The sequence below is a fragment of the Dysidea avara genome, chromosome 4 (assembly GCF_963678975.1).
Source record: "Dysidea avara chromosome 4, odDysAvar1.4, whole genome shotgun sequence".
Taxonomy (NCBI): Eukaryota; Metazoa; Porifera; class Demospongiae; order Dictyoceratida; family Dysideidae; genus Dysidea; species Dysidea avara.
Window position 1 is genome coordinate 22,753,672 of NC_089275.1, and position 15,813 is coordinate 22,769,484.

General features: G+C 37.3%; 1 protein-coding gene across 2 annotated transcripts; it reads right to left on the reverse strand.

Moving 5' to 3' along the window:
- Nucleotides 1-1,682: 1,682 nt before the first annotated feature.
- Nucleotides 1,683-14,009, reverse strand: LOC136254379 (uncharacterized). Of its 2 annotated transcripts, XM_066047072.1 has the most exons (3): nt 13,879-14,009; nt 9,357-9,650; nt 1,683-3,940 (listed from the first exon to the last, which is right to left on the reverse strand). In XM_066047072.1, exons 1-3 carry the CDS (start codon nt 13,913-13,915, stop codon nt 2,250-2,252), a joined length of 2,022 nt encoding a protein of 673 aa, XP_065903144.1. In that variant the 5' UTR covers nt 13,916-14,009; the 3' UTR covers nt 1,683-2,249. The 2 variants fall into 2 exon arrangements, with proteins under 2 accessions (XP_065903144.1, XP_065903145.1); XM_066047073.1 differs by lacking the exons at nt 9,357-9,650; nt 13,879-14,009 and adding an exon at nt 9,239-9,285.
- Between the last annotated feature and the right edge of the window lie 1,804 nt (nt 14,010-15,813).

Sequence of the window (15,813 nt, forward strand, 5' to 3'; positions counted from 1 at the left end):
CGGAAACAGTAGAATCATCATTTACAGATTATGGACAGCCTTAGAACACCTACCACCAGTTAGTTGCTTACTGTTACATATATAAATACAGCTACATAGAACTCACCATGATTGAAGCACATGGCCTTTGTAGTGCTGTCTTCTTGCAGCTTACCATCATCTGTGGCAATCAATTCTTAGACTATAGATTTATCTCGAGTCTCATCAATTGATTTAATGATTTATTGATCATCATCACTTTCCAATTAACACACCATATTGATTGATTGATTAATTGTTTATAACACCATATTTTAAAGCGCATGTTACTAGAAGCACCTTATAGCTAGGTACCAAACAGCATTCTAGAATGTTCTTTAACTTATGTGACTGATTACCACATTTTGAATTGCAGAACAATTGGTTTTGAATAGTCAGGCTTAGCCTCGGGTGGCCATACTCTATTTTCTCAGGGAGGAGTTTACAGATTTTCAATTATAAGTGCCCCCCCTTGAAGGCACTTCTAGTAACATGTGCTTCAAACTATTGAGTGTGAGGGTTGAGGTATGACTACACTATAAGAATTGATTGCCACAAATAATGCTAAGCTGCAAGAAGACAGAAAATCAGTGCTACAAAGACCATGCGCCTTGATCGTGGTGAATTCTATGTAAGTGTATTTATATATGTAACAGTAAGCAGCTAACTGGTGGTAGGTGCTCTAAGGCTGTCCATAATCTGTAAATGATGATTCTGCTGTTTCTGCCAATTCTACCGTTTCCGCCATTCCGCTAAATATACCATCCCTGCTGTGCTTAATTCTTTTAAAATATTGTAACTGGTTTTGTGAAAAGCAGGCTATATAGTGGTCATGAGCTTGCAAAAAAAAACTTCACAAACAAGTATAAGAAAAAATTAGGAATTAAAGTAGGGATAGTGTATAGTGCTGCAATAAAAAGTACTGGATCGGAGTAGTATGTAATGTCCAAATACTGTAAAACAATAAGAAGTGAATATCCCTACTGTACTGAGATACTCTAATAAGAGCAGTCACTCAGTAGAATTTATTACGTACTCTATTATTGCAATAGTCACAAAACATTCATCTTGCTAACAAAAACAGTTTTCCTGACAAATCTGTGCAGATAGAGTTAGCAACATTTTGCTGTTTCAAAGTGCTGAACATTTTGATTACAATTAGAAATTAATTATAGAGAAGTTATAAAATTGGGAATAATTTTGAGAGTATACAATGACTACATTAAGACAATGGTAAAGCTTATGTCAAATTTTGGAATAGAATAATAAACTTTTAAAGCATAATATCCACAATCCTACAACATTGTTAGTTTTCTAATTAGCAGCCAGCCTTTATACACGAAAGTTTGCATTCTACACCAGTTGTAATCATGACATTTTTGATGATTCATTCACTTTGCATCAATTTATGTTACATTGCGTAAAGCCCACGGTTTTAACTTTATCTTCGCCGCCTTCTTAAGGCTGTCTGAGTGCATGGGATTTTATGCTCTATGTACTGCATACCTGTGTGACTTGTAGTGTGCCTTGTCACTCTAAGCTTGCCATGCAACCCAATGCTCTTTTCAAAGCAGCATAAGCCATGAACAATTACTTCTTTATAGTTAATTTCCCTGAACTAGAGAACCATAGCTAAATCATAGACAATCACTTATAAGCTACACAGAAAGCCATACAATTACAAGAAACTATACATACATACTTTACAGCAATAAAAAAGACATCCTCATTATACAGAAATTAATATCCCTTAATCCGTTAAGTTCAGTTCTATATACAAGTACAAAGTATTCAGCCAGAGGAGGTTGGATGCACTCTAAGTGCCACTAAAACAAACCATGTACACAATACGTACGTGACAAGTCTGATACAGCTGTATACAACTGATTATAGTCGCAAATCACAACTGATTAATTTCACACAGAATTCAAGCGATTGTTATGAAACAAAGTACAAACAAAGTACAATACATTGCCTTGAAGCTTACGTGAAGTACATTCTGAATATCTGATGAACCCCAGCAATCCCCATCACTTTTCAATTTTGCATTGCGACTATTGCGGGTCATGTGAAATACCAAACAATGCAATTAAGAGTATTATATTTAGGTAGCACTTAGAGCACATCCAACCTCCTCTGGTATTCAGCTATACTGTGTAAACATATTACACAACATTTATGTATTAAAGTTCCTTGACTATAATAAGCTAAAATACAAACTTATGTAATAATCATATTGGATAAAAACATTTAGTCTCAGAAATTTCCGAATATTGATAGTTATACATATATACTGGGATTGGAGGAAGTAGATCTGGTAGAAAACCAAGTGATAAAAGAATATCTCTCTTAATATTGTGTTGTATTATTGATAACTCTACAGCACCATTGTTTCTTGCAGATGCCAGAACATCAATTATTAGCTGTTCAACAGGAGAAAGTGTTGATACTACTGTAGTGACAGTAGCTAGTGCAACTTCCGCTGCTTCAATATATAATTCGTACCTGACAAGGTCAGTAATGCTATCATCATTTTCCACTATGAAAGTAAACACATAGTTGGGTATAGCTGAACACAGATAATAATGAGAAAAATCTTCGTCATTGAAGATTATTCCAATCTCAAACTGCGAAGAATACTTGTTCACAAAAGCTGATGCTCTGGGAACATCTTCTGGATTTATTTTCCTCCACCCAGGTGTTCTGGGAGAATCAGGCAGAGAATAACTATTAGGTGAGGCAAACTGATAACACCAATTAGTGAAAGTAACCACAGGTTTCACAACATTTAATGATTTAAACAGACCATTGTATACAAACTGATTGATTTTATACAGATTGACTCTTCTCTGTAATTCTTTATTTAGGATGTACCACAGTCGCTTGTTCATATATTTATCGTGACTCAACAAGAATGGAGAAACACAATGTACTAATACTCCTCCAATATTAATGCTAACAGGACTGGCCAGTACTACACCTACCAGTGCACCCTTAGTTGTTCTGATAGCAAAATGCCAGTCACTTCTTCGGTTTGGATGTGTAAAAAGAAATTTGAAAGAGGCATCACATACAATGGAATCGTCCATAGACTGAAAGCTAGCAACCTCTAAAACATCACTTTTAGTCAATGGAACCCATTGAAATCCTTTTTGTAAAGAGTATGGCTCTTGTCTAATGTGCTCTGGTAATGGCTCAATAGGACCAACTTCCTTTACCTCTTGTCCATGCCACAAATATGGAAGACCTCTACATTCATCTGCCGCCTCGCACACTAGAGACTTGATTGTTATTGAAGATAATTCACTGTGCTTCTTCATTGAGGTATATGCTTGGTAAGCCAGTTCTCGTGGCATCAACCATGTAAGCTCAACACAACCTGTTTTAATACAACTTAATACTAGTTCCCCTTCATCTATATCCAACACTTCATACTCTAACTTGTACTTGTGTTGTAGCAATTCCGAAACAGTCAAATCTCTTGGATTTTTGTCAAACTTCTCAACCAATTTTATAAACTCATTTAGTGGTTTAACGTTTACATAAGGAATTAAATCAAATATGTTTTTGCTGTAATAGGTTGCTTTAAAGCTTTCCAACCATTCCTCAGCCTCAGCTGATCCTGATGCAGTCACAAGAGCCTGTAAGAGTCTTATATCAAACCAATTCCAGTATGGAGACTGAGCAAGCACATCTAACATGTCATTCAATGATTTAGTTTGTTGTATTTTGGGCACTAAGCTCTTAGGAAGTGTACTCCCAAGTGAGTTAACTTCTTGAACACAAGCTCGACGCAGTTGCTCAAATCTTTTGCTTTCCAAGAGAATTCCAACGTTTGAGGTTAATTTGCCATAAGCCCTACTTATGCTCCAGTTTATAGGAAACTTGGCTGAAACAATCTGGCAACTATTTGTTTCAGACACTGAAAACAAAACATGATTAAATATGAAATAATAGCTGTATGCACTATATATGCATGTATAGTGTTACAGTAGCCTTATATAACAATAATTTTTCTATTAGAAATAGCTGGTTAAGCATACAATGCAGTTGTAAACTAAGTACTGTGACTTTTCATATGTTAACCTAAATAGGCTTGTGGAGAAATTTTGATGGCAGATGGTGTTATGGGAAATAATCTAGATGAAAAATAACTGCAGGGATTCATTTCATCTTTGGCATTTAAGAAGGTAATCAAACATCTCAACAGATTTACTGCATAGCTTCCTTCCTATGTCATTCTCCATGTCCATGACCCATTTACATGCAAAGCATTTAGGCCTGCGTCAAACATGCCAGCATAATAAAAAGCATAATAGGCTGAAGTGCTATGCTAGCATAATGCTAGCATATTAGGTGGATATTTCAAACTATGGAGCTTAATTCCATGAATTTAGATTGATATTTCCTATTAGAACAGTCAGAGGAAACTGCAATAGAACATTTAAATGCATTGTACATCACTCCTTAGATCAATACTCTCTAATAGAACAGTCACTTTGTAGTGAAATACTCTAATAGAGCATTCAATGATTTAAATGTTCCAAGAAATGTTGCTAACCTAGGAGCATAATCCAGGAGCATAATCCAAACATAATGGGAACACTGAAGAGCATAATAGGTGAAAATTTTGGGAAATTCCTGAAAACATTTTGGGCAAAATTTTGAGCATATTTGACTCAGAAAAGCATTTATTTGAAGTTGCTTGGTTCATGTAGGTTAATTCACTTTGCCATTGAGTAGCTATTGATCTTAGTAGCAAAGGATCCCATGCATGTGTGTGTGTGTGTGTGTGTGTGTGTGTGTGTTTGTGTGTGTGTGTGTGCGTGTGTGTTAATATTTATCCAATTATTCAAGTTAACATCTTCTGCAGAAACCCTATTCTGTTATACCTGTTTTACTACCCTGTTATAGACTGAAGTTAAGGAATTTAATGTCCACTAGTATATCTGCAGGTATGGGTAACCTCTTGTTTCACTACTTTTTTTCTTTGATCCCTAATCCAACTTATTACTCTTTCTACTTGTTAAAATATGAGATCACTGAAAAAAAAACAAAGGAAGCAGGAGTCAAACAAGTCAGCATGTTAAAACTACAATGGAGCATGTTAACCCAGTACAGCCTATACAACACTTGAAATTGTCACACACAGATCTCTGTTCGGAATCAATGGATACAATACATGTAATAGCTGTAACACAGGCACGAGGGCTTTGCTTGATATGTATGCCCAACAGCCCAAGGGCTGCAACCATGAAAGCTGAGGACATACACATCAGGCAAAAGCCCAAGTGTCCCGTGTTGCATGCATATACATAACACTTCTAAGCTAATAGCCCGCACCTGGCGATCAATCACTCAAGCCAATAGGAATGCAACCACTGGATATATGTGACCAGATTTTACAGAACCGATCCAAATCGCACATCAGGCAAAATCAAACTAACACCACCAGTGGATAGCTACACTATCGTACTACAAGTTTTGACCCTCAGCACTACTCATACTACACAAGGCTGGTTTTAACAGACGCCTTTTCTGGGTGGTGTGGAGTGCTTAAATTGCGATTTCAGGCCTTATGAAGGACCTGGTTGGCAAGAATCAGTGGTGCGCTGGTGGACAGCCTTATAATGTTGGCCAGGCGTGTTCTCTGTTGATTTTGCTACATATCAGCTACTAAGGAGCCAGCACAGCCCTGTAATCTCGTGTCTGGACTCCAATCGTGGTCTGCCTCCATTTTGAGGTCTATCTCTTGCCCTCCCCGCCACCCCCCAGCCTCCACCCCTTTGTGAGCACTCGTGATACTACTTCGCTCGTCCAACTGCTCAGACTTTCTATCTTATTTGGCGGGAAACTGTACAAGCAGCTACAAGTACTGGAAGTGGCTTGAAAGGTAACAGATTGATGCATCTTTAGTGTAAATTTCATATGCGTGCTTGCTATCCTTGGAGAGTTATGCTGGCTTCAATTCTTTAAAACCGTTTATCTTGAAACTTCTAATGTGCGATTTGGATCGTTTTTCCAAAATCCAGTCACATATTATATACACATTCCTGAAAATTTTGACTATGGGTTAGCAACTGGTACGCTTCAGTTATGTTTGGTTATTAAAGTATACCGTTTTTGTATGATGGCTGTCAGCCAGGTAGGGCGGTCACACTTCAAATTTGGTTTAATCCACTCCAGGAAATCCCTGAGATATGAAGAGCCAAAGTTTTGAGTTCTTCTTTGTTTATTTATTCTTAAGGTATTAATGAGGGCCAAGATTTTTCTTTTCTTAGATTTTACAAAATTTGTTACAAAATGCAAATGCATAATCCAATCACCTTGAAATTTGGCACGGATGAAGAGCATACAAAGATGAATTTACATACTAGTTTTTCTATGAATCTGACTAATATTCACAGTGTCATGGAACACTTATTCACGTAAAAATACCATCTAATATTGTTGACCAGACAAATCATAGAAGTATCATGAAGAATTTAAGTTATGTAAGTTCAATGTTTTAATCAATGCTACACGTACAGTATACTAAAGGTCTCAATGGGTAAGTTTGTTGACTTTTCCATGGAATCAGTAATGTGGGTGTGGTCCATATTCAAAAAGGTGTGATAGCACTTGTGAATCAGTTATAGCACTAGTCCTCACCTTCATGTAGCATATTTCAACTGGTAGAATAACAAGGATAACGAAACACTTCCTTTTTATGGCAAAATCCAAATCATGTTAATCATATGAGACTAATCATGGTATGTACTGTGTTGTGCGGCAAAGAAAACCAGCACGCCACACCATGCACATATTGATAGGATGAAAAAAGATACCATTTTTAAATCTGCATATATAGCTCCATGGTCCTATCTCTACATAACTACAGGGTAAGCCACATATGGCTTTATTTGGGGGTGGGGGCAAGTCCTCCATAGCCTTGACAAACTCTTGCCCCCTTAAATATTACACTGATGCCCCCCTCCTCTCCTCACTCTCAACTTTGCCCCCTCTTAGGCCACTTCCTAAATGAAGGACTGAAGAAACTTGAAAATTGCTATGTACGTAGGCCAACTATCATAAAAGTACATTTGGAAGATTTGAAGTGCAAAAGGGTAGCTACAAAGCAAACACCACACAAGTATAAAATTGTAGGGTCAACATACTGTAATAGAACAGTCATTGTGGGGTAATGAAGTACATGAAAAATGTTGAGATAAATGTTGCCAGGGTTTGAACAAGGGATCCGGACCCCTACATCTAACACCCAAATCTTGAACCACTAAGGCACTGCTATCACGGCTGTTCATCTCACTTAATTTCTACCTTACAAATGAAAGATCTACTTCATACCTACTGAATTCATATAGATCTACCAACGGAATTCCAGATTGTTCTAAAACATGTGTTTTGCTAGTATGTAAGTCCTCATAAAGATGTGTTCTATAACTTTCGTTCTATAAAATGCATTCAGCAGCTAGGGGCTATGCCCACAGACCCCTACATTTGAGATATACTGCTTACACTCAAAACCCATTCAACTATCTTGCCAGTTTTTCCCATTAGACATCAAATAAAGGTAAATAGTAATTAGTGGGCATGATACCATGCATGTCCACAGAGAGAAGCGAACAATCCTGATAAGTGGAAATGGCACCACTTATGCCAACATCCCTTCCTTAAAGGTGGGATATAGCTGCATGTAAATTTCTTATGTATGATATGTACTACTACATTTCTGTTAGTAAAATTGTGACTGTCTCAGCAAAAACATGCCTATTGTCATTTTCTCAGCATCATTCTAGATGTCCAAAGGATGGATCACTAAAGTGTCAGCCTAGAGTAGTTTTGGGATTATAGTGCTAGGCAGTAGGAAGAGCTAGGAAATCAATTAGTACATGCAACAACTATACTGAAAATAAACTACAGCAACATGCATTCACAGCCATAACTTCCATTTGTAGTAGTTTACAGAGTTGGGATTTGGATTCATACGGATTGGCAAATTGGCAAATCAACCAAGGTATAGTTTTAGCCCTGTAGTCACTTGTGCATACACGTATGAAGGCCGAAGAAATGACGATAATTTTGTTTACATCTACTGCATTATAAACAAACACACGTGACACACATACTGTTTGGCTACAGAAATGAAACAAAAGATTTCAAAATCTTTATGAACAGGTGAATAAGATGGCATATACGTGTGAGTGTTACTCCTCTAAGTAATGGCTCAATAAAAACTTGTGTATTTTTCTTTGTAGCATGGATTTTTTTTTTTTTTTTGCTCTTCTCAAAACTGTGATGCATGCTTGTTAACTAGGTAGGTTTTTTCTGAGATGTTACAAATGAGCTTGTTAATTTACACTATATGGTTAATCATGATGTGAGTGAGACTTGGATATCCAATAATAAAAGTGGATGGGACCCACTTGACCAGGTGAAATGTGACAGCTCTGTTAGCCATGCTTGCCACAGGATTTGGAATTAGCAGCAGCAAAACTGATGACTTTACTAGATTTGGACACAGTATATTCAAATCGTATTTGCTGTCACAGATGAATCGTATATCGTATTTGCTGTCACAGTATATATATCGTATATCGTATATATCGTATTTGCTGTCACAGTATATTCAAATCGTATTTGCTGTCACAGCAAATCGTATTTGCTGTCACAGTATATTCAAGTATCGTATTTGCTGTCACAGATGATAACAGACCAATTTTCCCAGACCTGGTCACACTTGCAAGTTGATGCAAAAAAGATATGAAATAAAGGAAACAGTCCTTGACATTAAACTGCATGACTATCACATTGTTTGGGAAAAGATGCAGAAGACATCCTAGACTCAAAATTTTAATGAGTATCACAAAAGCTAGAGACAAAGTTTGATTCCTTCATTAATGATCAGCTTTATTTGAAGACATTGACTGTTCTATTAGAGCATATCATTCCTCTGACATGAATTTTCACCATCAGTCTATTGACACAATGTTTCAGTGTTAAATTTTTCCCCAAACATATTGCAAGTGCTATCATGAACATGGTTCATAACAAAAATCGCCCATGTTTATTGCCAAAATCTTGATCATCTTAAGAAGCACCTCCAACTTTAAAAATAAAACTTGAAAGTTAATTTTGCAAGAAGTATATGTCCACAAGCGAGTCAGTATTAAGTCAAAATGAACTAACAAAAATACTTTTTAAAACACTGTAAGTCACTCACTTGTGAAGTCATACAAGTGAACAAGAAGTCAACAAACTCCAGGTATTTGTGCTATAAAATTATGGAGCATGATACGTTGTGCAAGCAATCAAGCTACACAAGTACTTAACATGCTTACCTTCAATAGGGGGTAATAAGTTTCCTTCAACGTTAGATGCAACATCATTTAATTCAATACCAGGAGCTCTGATAGCTTCAATCAACTGCTTCCAGGTTGCCTCAGGTTGCCTCTGCAACCAAATATCCAACATCTCTTCACAACGCTCAATAACACTTAAAGAACTGTTCGTCTTGATCACACGTAATGCCTTTTCATCTTTTGGATCCAACAATTCCAATCCAACATCATACCAGTGAGGAGCAATCGACTCTCTAACATGTCTCAAATATTTTTTGGCAGGGTGATCAGATCCTGCATTGGTAACAAAGACTTAAAAGGGTTATAGTAATAAATGCAGTGTATGTACCACATCAAAAAGTTGCAAAAAAACAAAACAAAAAAAAATAATAATCCTGGTCACCTGGTCAATTTTGGGGAATTAGTAGGACCAGAAACACCTAATTAGCCTTAAATAAAACAATGTAGGTTTTGGATATTTCCAGCAGTGTGTGGGATCACAGACAATAAGCTGGTCTAGTATAGCAGCACAACCAAAAAATTGTGCACTTTTTCATAAAGCCATGAAACTTTCCACATAAATAGTACTCCTCAATACGTGTATTTTTAGATATAGTGCCATCACTGATTTGACCTTTGGTGACCTTTACTGCCATTTTTGTACAGAAACTTGATCATTTTTGTCTTTAACTCCCTGAAGCAGTAATAACTTGTTAAAATGTGGTACCAAACAAAAGATCTTGCTGTTAGGTTTTAATTTGAAGTCAATAGGAGATTTCATTCTTAAGTTATATATGAGTATTTTTATTAGCTGTAAATTTGATAAATTTATGTATAATTATCTTCCCACAGGTAATTCACACCTCGAGGGAAGGTAAATTTATCAAATTTTTGCAGCTAGTAAAAATGATCATAACTCTGTAATAAAATCACCTATTGACTTCAAATAAAACCAAGTTGTTTCTATCAGCAAGAAAGTTTGTTTGGTACCATGCTTTAACAAGTTAATTACTGCCTCAGGGAGTTAATTAAAGACAAAAATGTTTTCTGTACAAAAATGGCCATAAAGGTCAACAAAGGTCAACTCAGCGATGGCACTATATCTAAAATTACATGTCATAAGGAGTACTATTTATGTGGAAAGTTTCATGGCTTTATGAAAAGTGCACAATATTGCCCATTTTGCTACGCCACTATACTAGTCCTTTGCAGGCCATAATATGGTTCATATCCTTAGACCTAACAAACCTAATATATCAAAAAGTTCGGGACAAATTAGGTGATTAATTAGTCCAGTTACACCCAAAGCAATTAAGCAGCTGCAAATAATTCAACTTGCAATATTTCTTTGATAAGCGCTTAATTGTTGCCGATTTTTAATTTTGTAGGTGTTTATCAAAAGCTGCTCTTTCTCAAGGTACTCACAAATCTGTAGCTAACACAAATAGAAAATTTTTTTTACTAAAGTCAGTGTGCAGAAAGTAGGCAATGGAAGCAAATAGAGTCTTAAATTTCTGTTTCTTTTGTCGAACAATTCTCAAATTACATTTTGAATGAAAATATATAATTTAATTTCATAGTCACAGTGAACAAATCGGTCAAGTGCATGGACCTGGAGCAAATCTCTGCATAATAAATATGGCAGTGGTTACTGAACTGAAAGTCGGTTCAATAAGGCGTACGGGCTATTGAACTGACAGTAAAACTTAGACAAAAATGTTACTAAATCGAACAAAAAGTGCAGCATCCAGGGTTTGAACCCTGGCCCATGTCGGTGTGACAGCTCTGTGTACTATCAACTGTGGTATCACTGCTAGTTCCCCAAATCCCTTACTTTTCTATCTTATTAAAATGTCACTCAAGAAGTGTATATATAGTAAGAAGAACATAACCTAAAGGTGAAGAAGAAACCAAAGCTGAACCCGACCCTAACCCTAATACTACTTGTCGTGTGCCCTAAAGTTGAATACTCCGGGAAACTACTACACATGTGCCCTAAAGTTGAACACCTGGGGCAACTACTAGACACGTGCCCTAAAGTCGAATACTCAGGGCATACCAACCCTAACGTACAACTAGTGTGCTTGACTGATACTCGAGTAGATGGATGACTGTCAGTTAATTTGATTTGTGGTATCCGCAGAAAAAAAAACTTTTTGGTTTAGAAACTGTATAGCAATTTGATCGCAACTTTTCGATTTAGCAATTTGATTGCAACTTCGTTCGTATTTGAGAATTTGTCTGGAAGGAAACAGAAAGTTAGTCTCCAATGCCGGATCCAGGATGAGACATTTGGGGCAAAATGCCCCCCTCCTCCACTGACCTTGTGGAGGAGCCAGCCATACTTCTAGTAAATGCTAAGGCCAAGATCAGTTTATAAAACTCATGAAAATATGCATATTTTACTACCATTATTACAAATTCACCTAAAACCAAAGTGAATCAAACTCAAACTAGCTGTGAAATTGCTAACCAGCACCTTAGTGTGTACTAAGCGCCTCTAAAATAATTGTCGTGTTGCTGTTATTTAAGACATTCAGAGCCTTTTAAATAGCTTTTAAGACTTCACAACCATCTGCAAAGGCCAAAATGGAAAAATCAATAGTGAGACGTTACTAAAAGGTGATTATTTGCTGCTTCAAAAATGCAGCGGCAACTTAGGAATCTACTCTCCCCAACTACCTACTACTAACTACGGACCCGACACTCACACAACTTTAAACTAGTACCTTACCAACCAAGAATTGATGTATATAAATATTCCTTCCTCCCAAGAACTGTACCAGAATGGAATAGATTAGATGATGAGATTATTGAGACTGATTGTGTTGAAGAATTTAAGCAAAAATTAGCCCCTTCTATGTATATAGTTAAGTAACTTATCGTAATAGTATATTTTTATAGTTTATTATTGTAATTGTACATATGTATATACAGTAATTAAGTAACTTGTCGTAATTGTACATACTTATATAGTTAAGTAACTATTTGAAATTGTACACATGTAATTGCACATCAGCATTATACCCCTGGAGGGTCCTACTGATTAACAATAAATAAATAAATAAATAACTTAGCCTGTTTGTGCCCCTCCCCTTACCAACTTAGCCTGTTTGTGACCCTCCCCTTACCAGCTCCTGGATCCACCCCTGGTCTCTATTTACTTCCATGGCCTACTTTCTACACACTGACTTCGACAAAAAAAAAAAATTCTGTGCGCGAGAGACAGATACTATAGCTAGTAGTAGGCATTCCAGTATCCAAGATTTTTTAATAAAAAATTTCTCCGTACATTCCCCAATAGAACCCTGGCACAAAACAACAACTCGCGCTTAACTTGGGATTGTTCTGTAGTCCGAGCTCCAATGAGGATGAAATTCGCTATGGGGTTTGTCCACACGCTAATCATCATGAAAATCTTAGTTTTAGCATGTGCATTACATATAAGTAAGTTTTGTGTTGTTTTGTAATCTTTTCAAGCCTTGTAATATGTATGTAGTATACTTTAAAAACATACTATCGGGTGGAAGGTAGTCACTGGTACTTACTTTAAAGTACGTAGTTACTTCGCTCGGGTTAGCGATTTTCAGCTCCAGAGCAATTTTCTGATGGCTGTGTCATCAGCTCAAGAATGCAAACCACTTCAAAGTCAGCATAACAATACCATAATTGAAACCACAACTCCACCTTAGGTATTGTTGCATCATTGTGGCACCTCCACTTTAGTTGTTTACCTTTATAAGTTGTTAACTTGATGTTTTTACTTACTTGAGATAGCCACTTACCTATGGATATACACCATTGTATTGAGAAGTGTGCAGTAGGTGAAACATATTTGCTCACCACAAAGCATACAAAGATCACTGAGATCCGATAACGTCTGAAGTTACTCTCATTGCATGTACAAACTTACAGCTAGATGCAACTGCAGTTTCAAGACAGTCCAGATTGCTAGATGGCTTCCTGATTCAATTGTGCCATTTTTCCCTTTAAAATGTATAGGGAGCCCCGGAGAAAAAATGTACCTTTTTCAGTTTTAAAGCACTGTGCATGCCAAAGTAGTTAATTCCAACCCAACAAACTATATATTTCTGAGATCGGCAATCAATACTCTATCTATTGAGCATATAAATAGTCCATTTTTCCAAAATTTAAAAATCGGGCTGGAATGCCTACTAGTAGTGTGTGCAGTACTGAGGTATAAGAAGTTGATTTTCTGGGTAAGATAACTGTTTTACTCACTTAGTAACGCGCTTAGTAACTTTAATTTGCCTTCAGTATATCGCGCTTGAATTACTTGATTAGATATATGGCTAGATCGCAATGCAATCAATGTCCGCCGCTGTGAGAGAGATAAACGTCATAATAATTGACAATTACATGAACAAATAATCACAAGGGGTCAGGAGTCCAGTCTCAGGGTTTCCAAGTTATTACTAAAAAGTATGGAGCCCTGGCAAGACCATATAGCTATAGCTAAATGATTATAAGTTCAGTTATAACATACTACAAAAGCTCTCACCCTTTTGAGGTATCTTGAAAACATCTTTACCTGCCATTTTTTATACCAAAAGCCCGAACAGGCCACGCCCTTTTCATCGCGTGATATGTACCTTCATTACGCTGCTGTCATGTTGCTGTTCATACTGCTTCTGATACCTGTTGGCTGCTGCATGCTGCTACTGCTGCTGCGTGCTGCTACTGCTGCTGCGTGCTGCTACTGCTGCTGCGTGCTGCTACTGCTGCTGCGTGCTGCTACTGCTGTTGCGTGCTGCTACTGCTGCTGCGTGCTGCTACTGCTGCTGCGTGCTGCTACTGCTGCTGCGTGCTGCTACTGCTGCTGCGTGCTGCTACTGCTGCTGCGTGCTGCTACTGCTGCTGCGTGCTGCTACTGCTGCTACTGCTGCTGCGTGCTGCTACTGATGCTGCATGCTGCTACTGCTGCTGCTGTTTCTTCTGACTGATACCATTATTGCTGACTGCTTGCATGGCTGCTACTAATGTTGCTGCTAGCTGCCGGGCTGTTGCTGCTGCAGTCACAGCATATAGCTAGTCCTTGTTGCAAACTTCAAAAATCTTCCAGTGCATATATCATCTGTTGTCTACACTGAAGCCTAGTCTACTGCACTGATGCCTAAGTTGTCTGTTGTGTAATCTGGTGGCCTATTATTAAATTTTCCATTCTAGCTCAACCAGCAATATATTATGCTCTTTTCATTGATTGGCTCTGCATACAAAAGAATAGAATTGGATGCATGACCAGGCTGCTGCTATAGTAGAAAATATATATCTGTAGCAAGAAGGACTAAGGTAGGGAATTGGTGCAGGTCATTGTATGGTAAAACTGCATGTGGAATTTTACATTCTATGGCTACTCAACTTATGCGTCATTTTGTAATTAATTAAAATTGTGATTTGTATCCAACAGAATAGCTACGTATATACGTATTATCCAACAAGATAGCTATCTACATTAAACTGGAACAGTTAGAATGTGCTTACGGACATAGCTAATTTGTAAATGCTCAACTAATGAACAGATGACATTCAATCACCAATCAGTTTAATTTTTTGGCTCTCTTTATGCTTGCAGCTCTATAGCTGTCTGTACATTTGCCATGCATATATTATATGGTCTATATAGAGCACAATTATACATATCATTCTCCATCTCACTGTCAAGAGGTCTATATTCAAAATGAGACTGCTATAGTCTCATAATCTGTGCAAGCTCCTCCTTATGAATGTTACCTTGCTGCTACCATTACTGCATGGCTGCCTGACTGTTGCTGCTGTCATATAAGGTAGTCATTGTAAAGCTTTCAACAAATTGCTCCTATGCATCATCTGTAGTCTACAAGCCTATTATTAAAATTCCTAACCAGCAATGTACGTAACTATATGCTCCTCTTTTATTTTATGTTAATGCGGGCTCTAATGGTCTGACTGAGTGCCTGGCGAAAATGTGCAACTTGGACCAGAGCAACATAAAAAAGTGAAGAAATCAAGCTCGTAGCATTAATCATATGCATAGTCTAGTTTTGACTGGAAATCATGACGAAACAAGTTCTGTGAATGCTATCCCACTATAGGGACCTGTGAAAATGCTTATGTACCCCAACTACTTGATTTTACCGAGAAGTGAAATGGCCATCTGTTTCAGTTTGTTTTCATGCAGGTAGCTATGTTCTACATGTTTACAGCATTACAAATGAAGAACAATATTGGGGGTGCCTCTGAAATCAGCATTCTAGCCATGGACGATTGTCATGAAAGCCCACTACTTTGAAGCCATCAAACTTTACCGTGAAAAATGAAACAACATGCACCTACGCAGTAGTGGGCTGGAGAAAGAAAATGATACAAAGGAAGACAAAGGTAAGTCCATGATGCATGCACTGTAGCTCTAGTGAAAATGACATAATTGGTGATATCAAATGATTTAATGGTAGCTGGA

Coding starts and splice junctions, on each gene's coding strand:
- LOC136254379 (XM_066047072.1), bottom strand. CDS start 13,915: ATGGCAGGTAAAGATGTTTTCAAGATACCTCAAAAGG. Junction 9,651..13,878: donor TTTCAAGATACCTCAAAAGG/GTGAGAGCTTTT, acceptor TTACCAATGCAG/GATCTGATCACCCTGCCAAA. Junction 3,941..9,356: donor CTTATTACCCCCTATTGAAG/GTAAGCATGTTA, acceptor TTTTGTTTTCAG/TGTCTGAAACAAATAGTTGC.